General features: G+C 38.2%; 1 protein-coding gene across 1 annotated transcript in view; it reads right to left on the reverse strand.

Annotated features, from left to right (window-relative positions):
* LOC117331742 (voltage-dependent calcium channel subunit alpha-2/delta-1-like) overlaps positions 1 to 12,477 on the reverse strand; it is a 141,827-nt gene that overhangs the window by 62,331 nt on the left and 67,019 nt on the right. The window contains 7 exon segments of the mRNA XM_033890610.1: positions 2,868 to 3,011; positions 6,848 to 6,937; positions 8,777 to 8,845; positions 9,422 to 9,486; positions 9,489 to 9,520; positions 10,876 to 10,926; positions 11,272 to 11,332. Coding sequence (XP_033746501.1) covers positions 2,868 to 3,011; positions 6,848 to 6,937; positions 8,777 to 8,845; positions 9,422 to 9,486; positions 9,489 to 9,520; positions 10,876 to 10,926; positions 11,272 to 11,332 — 512 coding nt within the window.

Consider the following 12,477-nt stretch of genomic DNA (forward strand, 5'->3'; position numbering starts at 1 on the left):
TCAGTAAATATTCTCGACTTTGCCGAAATAAAAACAAGCTATATAATTGTTCATTTTAAACATGACAACTGCCGACCACACGTATCTAAAAGTGTTATTGTTGATATCATCTGAATATATTGCCGTAGTTATCTGTCACTTCGATTGTAAACCCCCTGCCAAAGTCATGGAAGAATCGACCAATCAAATTGGTTTAACGTTTGATTTCCGTAATCTTGCAGTTACCTCCCTTACAACAGTAAATACGTTCCAAGTATCGCCTACAACAACCAATCCCGTGCACATGGCAAACAAGATATTATCATTTGCATTTGATTTATTGGTCGTTTTCGTCAAAGGAAAATGGAATATGGAAATCGATGACAATGTTAACGCTATGACCAGTCACCCTGACCACAAATGCCACCTAGTATCTACCTTTCTCGCAAACATGTACTGTACGCAGTACAGTAACCTATAGTATGATACAATGTATCGTCTCGTATGCCGTTATTGATATATTTCTTTCTCTAAATTATAGAAATATTCATCTAGTTGATAATGATGTAACATTCTAGAATATATATAATACACATTTAAGTAAATCGCGGACATATTTGCAGACCGATGCTATAATGTCAGCCGTTTTGGAATGAACACGGAAGAGCAAAACTTTCTAAACATCCGGAGACGAATGCGCCTGCGCAATATTTGTTTACATAAATATATTGACCTGGAGTTATTCGTAAAGTTCAGGTTCATTTAGTCTTCACATTTCGCTAGCGTTATGCATTTCTCAAATCGTATGCATCTTGAAAACATCTACTGAATACATTTCAACATTTTCGGTAAAACTACTACATAAAACGAAGGTGTTTTTGTAAGTAAATTATTTGAAGCGTAAGGCAATGGGGGCAGCCATATTTCATTGAAACAGACAGTAGATGGCGTATTGGTGAATGTGGCTACCAAATATGGTCATATTTCTCAGTCCAGTTCTTGATGGCAATAACCGAACATTAATGTTCGTTTAAAAATTGTACTATTTGACCTTGAGGTCAAGGTTACAATGAACAGCAGTACATTAAACATCAGCTTCAGGTGATGAAAATATAATGCAGGTTTGTCAAGATATCTACAATGGTTTAGAATGGTTTATGGCCTGGAAAAGAAAATGTTAGGGCCAGAACAAGAACATGTGCTAATTCAATGTCTGCCTTCATTCCAAGGGGAGACATCATAATCCTGTTTGAACATTTTGAGAGAAAATATCAAAATAAACGTAATAGTCTTTATTGTCATGATCCTAAGTGAAGAGCTATTGTTTTCGTGGCAGATTAAAAGCCCACAGAGAAACCCATTATGTCACCACAGGGATAACTACTACCTCTATTAGACATCTATTTGTCATCACTATTAGGAGTTAAACCAATTTTCTTGCCACAAATGCCTTACCTAGGTCGGTCCATTCTCCACATACAGTAAAACTCGGATAAGTCGAAGTCGACGGGACCAAGCAAAATATTCAACTTATCTGATGGTTCGACTTATCCGTGTCTGTTTGTATACGGAGACAAAATACCTGACTATCATCGGTTGCATGTAGAACAAGTGCTTGATAACATAGTCGAAAATAAGCAATAAATAATAACAAAAAAATTGAATAATTGTACATGATAATACTTATTCCTTTATCTAATAAACAATATTGTGCACGGTTACAGATCAAAACAAAGTTCATGCGTAAAATCATCTTTGACATAGACACGCGATTTACACATGGGAGTCTTACAATGCCAGCATAATATTTTACGAAAACGATACATACATTATAAGAATATAAATGTATATGCACGTATTGCACTCATATTATTTATCTTAAAATCCGTTTATATTGTTCTACAATTTAACAATATAAAACAATAAACAGTTCAGGAAAATTTGATCGACAGTACGCGTGCTGATTTTGTATCAAAGGTGAAGGCCGCGGTCAGTGTTTATCGGCTGCATGATCATGCATTGCTTCGATCTTTTGAACAGAGTAAAAACATCCCGCATATCATTGTTACTATTGCATCGTCGTATTCAGAATTTAGGCATATATAAATAAATCAATGACAGACAAGTATTTTTTCTGTGCATTTTTCGATGGAAGATATGTAATTTATCGTTCACTTTTTCCTTATTTTTTTCGGTGGCCATGTGTATCAAAACAGTAAACAGAACACATAGGTCTATTGGTTTGTAGACTAAAACGCGCACATTTTATTCTTAGTTATAATTATGTATATCTGAACTAAACAATGGGATGATGTGCGCCCGACAGCCGGAACCTAACAATAGGCTCTGGTAACACCGTTACGGGTGATTGGTCACACTCGGTCAATCAGGCGAGGTCAGCAAATTTTACCTGAGACAGCATGATGCCATGATGTTCGACACAAAAACGGAAATTTTTGTATAGTTACGAAGGGAGGGACCACAAAATATATTCGACACAACCGCAGTATTCGATTCAACAGTGTTCGAATCATCCGTGCTTAATTTACTAAGATAAAGAAGGGAAAAAATCGGGACCGAACGAAATGTTCGACTCATCCGATGTATTCGATTCAACCGTGTTCGACACAAGTGAGTTTTACTGTATTAAGTTCCAATGACCAGTGGTGAAAAAAATAGAGCCCAGACAAAACTTTAAACTTGGCTTTAGGTCAAAGGTCAAAATGCAGGTCAGAGTGACCAAAGTGAGCCCAGACAATAAAATTCGGAAGTGCAGATGGAAGAAAGGACTGAAGGACAGACACTGTGCAAACCTACAGTCCTCATAACTCCTAGTGGGGACTAGGAACCTCTAGTTATGTCTATTCAGTAACCAGGTAAATACTGACCATACGATCGCGGTCCCAGTTTCGTTCCTTGAACACCTCCTCTGCCATGTCAGTGCCTCCATCAGTCAGGAGCATGATCATCTTGTTACAGTCTGCACCCTCACCAGCTGTGGTTCTGTTTCTGTCTTGAAACTTGGCCTCAAACTGTCAAATGATTAAAGTTAGCTACAGACAACAAATAAAATGAAAAAAGTCCACAATCATAACACATTGTCTAGTCATGATACAGTACATGTCCCCTACCACAACACATTAGTCATGATACAGTACATGTCCCCTACCACAATACACTGTCTAGTCATGATACCGTACATGTCCCCTACCACAACACATTGTCTAGTCACGATACCGTACATGTCCCCTACCACAACACATATTGTCTAGTCATGATACAATACATGTCCCCTACCACAACACACTGTCTAGTCATGCTACAGTACATGTCCCCTACCACAATACACTGTCTAGTCATGCTACAGTACATGTCCCCTACCACAACACATTGTCTAGTTATGATACAATACATGTCCCCTACCACAACACATTGTCTAGTCATGATACCGTACATGTCCCCTACCACAACACATTGTCTAGTCATGATACCGTACATGTCCCCTACCACAACACATTGTCTAGTCATGATACAGTACATGTCCCCTACCACAACACATTGTCTAGTCATGATACCGTACATGTCCCCTACCACAACACATTGTCTAGTCACGATACCGTACATGTCCCCTACCACAACACATTGTCTAGTCATGATACAGTACATGTCCCCTACCACAACACATTGTCTAGTCATGATACAGTACATGTCCCCTACCACAACACATTGTCTAGTCATGATACAGTACATGTCCCCTACCACAACACATTGTCTAGTCATGATACAGTACATGTCCCCTACCACAACACATTGTCTAGTCATGATACAGTACATGTCCCCTACCACAACACATTGTCTAGTCACGATACCGTACATGTCCCCTACCCACAACACATTGTCTAGTCATGCTACAAGTACATGTCCCCTACCAAACACATTGTCTAGTCATGATACAAGTACATGTCCCCTACCACAACACATTGTCTAGTCATGATACCGTACATGTCCCCTACCACAACACATTGTCTAGTCATGATACAGTACATGTCCCCTACCACAACACATTGTCTAGTTATGATACAATACATGTCCCCTACCACAACACATTGTCTAGTTATGATACTGTACATGTCCCCTACCACAACACATTGTCTAGTTATGATACAATACATGTCCCCTACCACAACACATTGTCTAGTCATGATACCGTACATGTCCCCTACCACAACACATTGTGTAGTCATGATACCGTACATGTCCCCTACCACAACACATTGTCTAGTCATGATACCGTACATGTCCCCTACCACAACACATTGTGTAGTCATGATACAGTACATGTCCCCTACCACAACACATTGTCTAGTTATGATACCGTACATGTCCCCTACCACAACACACCGCCTAGTCATGATACAGTACATGTCCCCTAACACAACACATTGTTTAGTCATGATACAGTACATGTCCCCTACCACAACACACCGCCTAGTCATGATACAGTACATGTCCCCTAACACAACACATTGTTTAGTCATGATACAGTACATGTCCCCTACCACAACACATTGTCTAGTCACGATAACGTACATGTCCCCTACCACAACATATTGTCTAGTCACGATAACGTACATGTCCCCTACCACAACATATTGTCTAGTCATGATACCGTACATGTCCCCTACCACAACACATTGTCTAGTCACGATACAGTACATGTCCCCTACCACAACACACCGCCTAGTCATGATACAGTACATGTCCCCTAACACAACACATTGTTTAGTCATGATACAGTACATGTCCCCTACCACAACACATTGTCTAGTCACGATAACGTACATGTCCCCTACCACAACATATTGTCTAGTCATGATACTGTACATGTCCCCTACCATAACACATTGTGTAGTCATGATACCGTACATGTCCCCTACCACAACACATTGTCTAGTCACGATACCGTACATGTCCCCTACCACAACACATTGTCTAGTCATGATACAATACATGTCCCCTACCACAACACATTGTCTAGTTATGATACCGTACATGTCCCCTACCACAACACATTGTCTAGTCACGATACCGTACATGTCCCCTACCACAACATATTGTCTAGTCATGCTACAGTACATGTCCCCTACCACAACACATTGTCTAGTCATAATTATGCTCTCTATCTCTGTATCTGTACAATATGCCTCCATCCACAACATTGTTACAATATAATTCATTCAGTATACAGATAATTTAAATTGAAAACTAACACAGATCACAATATCATGAGTAATGGCCAGGTTACTAGGAATGCCATCATGTACAAACTATACGAGAGACCCCAGGGTCATGAAATTCACAAGTTTGGTAAAGCACCTTAAGACCCTTCCTTCAAATAGGCATATCTGATTCTACCACATCTGGATCTAGAGAAAAAGATTTTAGCAATTCCAGCCAAATTGACCCTTTTTGTTCTACCCTCCAGGCCCCTGGTGGGTGGAATAATATAATTCACAATTTCCACTGACATTTGGCCATGGAAGGTTTCAACAGAATTTCATTGAAATTGACTCTCTGGTTTCTAAGAAGAAGACAAAAATTATTCACAGACTCACAACAATGGACAAAATGCAATTGCAATAAGTCACTTGTAGAGATATGTATAATTTTACTTAAATAATTTAACTTCAAAAAATTCATTCATAAAATATTCCCTCTCACTTGAAAAGTAGCTAGGTCACTCTGAAACTGTATCCCCTGAGTTTACACACAGAATGACGAAGCTGGTTATCGCCTAAATCTCAATCACAGGCCAACTGATCCCTATACAAACTGCTTCCTGTATTGGATGTGTGAAATCTTTAAAGTTAACACGTGAACTTTGTCCTCTTAAACCCTGATTTTCCCTGCTTCGTCAGAATGAATCTTAATTAAGGGGTGTTAATTATAGATTAAGGCTGGTAAACTGACATCATTTTATTATACAAGCAGCAGGGCGATAATGTGCTAATCGTTCTCTATAGTTAATTACAGTATCCATTACCACCACACCAACGACACACTCCCGCTCTGCCGTCAGTTGTTGGCACGATTCCAGCACCAATTCATTGCTGCTTTTTCTGTCATTTTTTACTGTAATTTGGACTTAAAACAAGTTGCAGTTGACTTTTTTTCAGCCATCCTCTTGCATAATATGGAGGTCTTTTCCCTATGGGTTTACACAGGAGTCGGTAACAGAGTTGTTAAAATGTATTTGTTGGTTAATAGGTGTATCAAGGTCTCAGAAATATCCCTATTCCAAGTCGTGTACAATAAATTAAACAAATTCTAATGAAAAAAAATAGTTGTCAGGAATGCTGTATGGACAGAATGTTGCCTATAAATCTTCCAACATAAATTAAGCCTAATTTTAGCGGAAATGAAGTGTATTTAACCTATAAACTTCCAACATAAATTAAGCCTAATTTTAGCGGAAATGAAGTGTATTTAACCTATAAAACTTCCAACATAAATTAAGCCTAATTTTAGCGGAAATGAAGTGTATTTAACCTATAAATCTTCCAACATAAATTAAGCCTAATTTTAGCGGAAATGAAGTGTATTTAACCTATAAAACTTCCAACATAAATTAAGCCTAATTTTAGCGGAAATGAAGTGTATTTAACCTATAAAACTTCCAACATAAATTAAGCCTAATTTTAGCGGAAATGAAGTGTAATTTAACCTATCTTTAGTAACAATGATGAAAATTCTTGTTTACATAAACAGATTTTTGAAGCAATAAAATGATTTTCAGAGAAAATGAATAAACAAAAAGAACAGTATCATAAATATCATCAAAGACTAATTTAAACATCAAGCAGATTACCTTTTCAAACTGTTCAAATGCAAAGTTAAGTCCAACTTTAAAATTGGCCATGCCTTTAGCTGTAAGATCATCAACTGCTTTTCCAAGGAGCTGGTAATGAGAAACAAAGTAGAGAGTTAACATCCTTGGACATGTCAAACACTCCTTCAACCCAAATTATACCAAATCTGTCCGACTCAACCATGGCGAGTTACCTTCCTACCCCCACTACAGTATAACTGGCCAGCTTCACCCTGGTCCAGATAAATACCCTTCCTATCCCATAACTACAGTATAACCTGGCTAACTTCACCCTGGTCCAGATAAATACCCTTCTTACCCCATAACTACAGTATAACCTGGCTAACTCTACCCTGGTCCAGATAAATACCCTTCCTACCCCCACTGTACAGTATAACCTGGCTAACTCTACCCTGGTCCAGATAAATATCCTTCCTACCCCCACTGTACAGTATAACCTGGCTAACTCTACCCTGGTCCAGATAAATACCCTTCCTACCCCCACTGTACAGTATAACCTGGCTAACTCTACCCTGGTCCAGATAAATACCCTTCCTACCCCCACTGTACAGTATAACCTGGCTAACTCTACCCTGGTCCAGATAAATACCCTTCCTACCCCCACTGTACAGTATAACCTGTCTAACTCTACCCTGGTCCAGATAAATACCCTTCCTACCCCCACTGTACAGTATAACCTGGCTAACTCTACCCTGGTCCAGATAAATACCCTTCCTACCCCCACTGTACAGTATAACTGGCGAGCTTCACCCTGGTCCAGATAAATACCCTTCCTATCCCATAACTACAGTATAACCCGGCTAACTCAACCCTGGTCCAGATAAATACCCTTCCTACCCCCACTGTACAGTATAACCTAGCTAACTCTACCCTGGTCCAGATAAATACCCTTCCTACCTCCACTGTACAGTATAACCTGTCTAACTTAACCTTGGTCGAGATAAATACCCTTCCTACCCCCACTACAGTATAACTGGCCAGCTTCACCCTGGTCCAGATAAATACCCTTCCTATTCCATAACTACAGTATAACCTGGCTAACTCAACCCTGGTCCAGATAAATACCCTTCCTACCCCCACTACAGTATAACTGGCAAGCTTCACCCTGGTCCAGATAAATACCCTTCCTATCCCATAACTACAGTATAACCTGGCTAACTCAACCCTGGTCCAGATAAATACCCTTCCTACCCCCACTGTACAGTATAACCTAGCTAACTCTACCCTGGTCCAGATAAATACCCTTCCTTCCCCCACTGTACAGTATAATCTAGCGAATTCTACCTTGGTCACAATAACCCCCACTTTACAGTATAATCTATTGAATTCTACCGTGGTCACAATAACCCCCACTTTACAGTATAATCTATTGAATTCTACCTTGGTCACAATAACCCCCACTTTACAGTATAATCTAGCGAACACTACCTTGGTCACGATAACCCCCACTTTACAGTATAATCTAGTGAACTCTACCTTGGTCACGATAACCCCTACTTTACAGTATAATCTAGCGAACTCTACCTTGGTCACGATGAATACCCACAGTAACCCCTAGCTAATCTAACCTTGTAAAATTTAAATACTCATCCTAGCACCAAAATCATGCTATAGAACTAGATCAACAACCTCATTTAGTAAGATAGCAAACCTTCTAACCACCCTTATGTAGTAGATCCCATCCAAATTTTATCTTTAAAAGGTGAAATACTCCTCCTACAACCTGTATGCAGTAGAATAATCCTAATTGCTTTCAAACTTTGTCCTCCGATTGATTAATTTTATAGATTCAACAAGTTGGAGACAAGTTTTACTGAATTTGACTTCCTCATACCCGTATTCCCTTATAATCAACAGTAAACCCCTATCATTAAATTAATGGGGATGAATTAATTCTTAAAGACACACCTTCTTGTTCCTATAATTGGCCTGTACAAATGTTTTAAAACAGCTCACATAGTCAGCTTCAGTGGAGAACTGCAAAAATAAACAGTATACTTCATAACATGATGTTATTTCACCTATAGCTAGCTTATTCTGTAATTCTTACTTTATCATCACAAACATTATCTATATACAATAAACTTTGTTATATTAGTAGGCTATTGAACAGCGTTTTGTAATAAACATTTTGTGATGAACATTTCCTAAAAATCTTGTTTTTGAAAAAAAGAATGCAGATCTGTTAGCAATCAATTCTTAACCTGATATCTACATTTTCACTGGCCAATTTCGGCTTATGATTCCATGAATAATGCGTGTTTACATTATGACTGATAAAGCTAACCAGACTTGTACACAACAGACAAACCTTACAGATAATTAGTATGCCATTGTCTAATAACAGCTGATCACAGCTAATTAAGTTAATTGATGGATCCTCACTATGCTCTCGAAACTCCAAACAAGTACAAGACTTGTGTATTTACACTAATGTACAAAACCATTGATTTAAACATTTAACCATTAGTATACACACATTGACTGTAAAGTGTCCGTAATACAGGATGTTATAATTATACTGGATCTCAACAATGATATAGAATGACCAACCATAATGATCTGTACAAAGTCGTTCTCTCCGAGCGTGTCCAAAATGGATTTGACCGCAACCTTACCAGCTGTAGTGTTTTACCGTGAACACTTCCACTCCTGAAACATACATACATAAAAGATTAGCACCGAGCTCTCTGTCTCAGACATTCAAACTAATTCATCCACAGGGACTTTACATATATTTGTCTTTGAACAAAATCCTTTCTTACATATGTACCTACAATAATATAATACTTTCTTTGGCATGCTCAAATTGAAGTGCTTTCAAAATTTAAACAGACAAGCACACTAATGAATAAGCAAGCCAAAAATATTTATTATCATTATCTATAGAAACAGTATATAGAAAGTGCAAACAGCGCATTCATAATTTAGCGTAATGCTTCTCGGCCTAAAATAAGATTACTGCTATGATATGTTAAGATGAATTTTTACAAGGAACCAGGAGAACCATCTATAATTCAAACCTAGAGGCCCAGGAAAATTTAGTTATAAATAGTAACATGTATAAAAAATCTTGGGGAGAAATCAGTTATAATGACTCAAGGGGGCATGGGAAATGAGTTATATAATGACTCAAGGGGGCATGGGAAATGAGTTATATAATGACTCAAGGGGGCATGGGAAATGAGTTATATAATGACTTAAGGGGGCCTTGGAAATGAGTTATATAATGACTCAAGGAGGCCTTGGAAATGAGTTATATAATGACTCAAGGGGGCCTTGGAAATGAGTTATATAATGACTCAAGGAGGCCTTGGAAATGAGTTACATAATGACTCAAGGAGGCCTTGGAAATGAGTTATATAATGACTCAAGGGGGCATGGGAAATGAGTTATATAATGACTCAAGGAGGCCATGGAAATGAGTTACATAATGACTCAAGGAGGCCTTGGAAATGAGTTACATAATGACTCAAGGGGGCCTTGGAAATGAGTTATATAATGACTCAAGGTGGCATGGGAAATGAGTTATATAATGACTCAAGGAGGCCTTGGAAATGAGTTACATAATGACTTAAGGGAGAAAAGGGCAATTAATTAGATAATGACTCAATAGACCTGAGGAACAAGTTATAAGATAATGACTTAAGGGGGTATGGGGAACAAAATATATAATGAGTCAAGGGGCCTGGGGAACAAGTTATATGATGAGTCAAGGGCCTTGGAAATGAGTTATATAATGACTTAAGGGGGCATGCATTGGAAATGAGTTATTTTGGACTTAAGGGGGCATGATAAATGACTTAGATTATGACTCAAGGAGGCCTGGGGAAAAAGTTATATCATGACTCAAGAGAGTGTAGGAATCAGATAACAGATTATATTACTCCAGGATGTACCCCAGGAGACAAGTTCAGTACAACCAAACATACAAACTTTACATGAGTTATCAATAACATTGTAATATTTGTTTCTGCATAAAAGATGTATCATTAATGAGTACAAACCTATCAATTAAGATGAGCATGTCCTTCGGAGAACTGGAGCCCTGGGTATACCTGCAGAAAAAAAAGATGGATCACACACAAAAAAAAAATCATTTTCCTAGCCATATCACTCATAAATTGAATGACATAACTGATGTAAGTTGGGAGACAATGTATTAAACCATGTACGGATATGTATTTTAATTATATGAAGGTTTTAAACTATTCAATGCCACTAATTATGTTTTTAGATTTTGTCAATGAATAAAACTATGAAAACTATGAATTTCATGTAAAATTCTGTCAGCGATTTTTTTTCCCTGAACTTTTTAATTTCCTAAATAGGACTGTTTTAAAGCTAATGATGGAAATGTTCACATTGGGATAATATTAAACATGAGCTGGAGATATACACACCACGGTCTACGTCGGACATCGTACAAGTCTACCTCATCGTCAGGTGTAGTCCACAAACTCCCTGGAAACATAAACAGTGTAAATGAGAACACTTCATTCCAACCTCTTATCATATACTCAATATAAAATCATTGAAACTCTTAACAAAACCTCTTCTTCCCTTGAGTCCAACACAAACAAGAAATGGTTGAAAAACTACTTGATACATCACATTTTATCGTGACACTACTAGGGACCAATGTCCAAGGGTAACTGTTGTATCCTACAAGATACACCAACTCTTTACCATGACACCACTAGGGAGCAATGTCCATGGGTAATTGTTGTATCCTACTACATACACCAACTCTTTACCATGACACCACTAGGGAGCAATGTCCAAGGGTAATTTTTGTATCCTACAAGATACACCAACTCTTTACCATGACACCACTAGGGAGCAATGTCCATGGGTAATTGTTGTATCCTACTAGATACACCAACTCTTTACCATGACACCACTAGGGAGTAATGTCCAAGGGTAATTTTTGTATCCTACTAGATACACCAACTCTTTACCATGACACCACTAGGGAGTAATGTCCAAGGGTAATTATTGTATCCTACTAGATACACCAACTCTTTACCATGATACTACTAGGGATCAATGTCCAAGGGTAACAGTTGTATCCTACTAGATTCACCAATTCTTAACATGACACCACTAGCTCCAATGTCCATGCATGGGTAATTGTTGTATCCTACTAGATACACCAACTCTTTCCGATGACACCACTAGGAGCAATATCCAAGGGTAATTGTTGTATCCTACTAGATACACCAACTCTTTCCGATGACACCACTAGGAGCAATATCCAAGGGTAATTGTTATATCCTACTAGATACACCAACTCTTTTCGATGACACCACTAGGAGCAATGTCCAGGGTAATTGTTGTATCCTACTAGGTACACCAACTCTATAGACTATTCCATGATACCACTTTATTTAGCTAGGGATCAATGTCCAAGGGTAACTGTTGTATTCTCTGTCATTCCCAATACATAAATCGGTTGAGGAGTTTATGACACCTCTTGCAAACAAACTTCCCTGTAAATTTGTGTGATCATTCATACACAATACCCTGTAAATTTGTGTGATCATTCATACACAATACCCTGTATATTTGTGTGATCATTCGTACACAATACCCTGTAAATTTGTGTG

Source organism: Pecten maximus, chromosome 7, assembly GCF_902652985.1.
Source record: "Pecten maximus chromosome 7, xPecMax1.1, whole genome shotgun sequence".
Classification (NCBI taxonomy): Eukaryota; Metazoa; Mollusca; class Bivalvia; order Pectinida; family Pectinidae; genus Pecten; species Pecten maximus.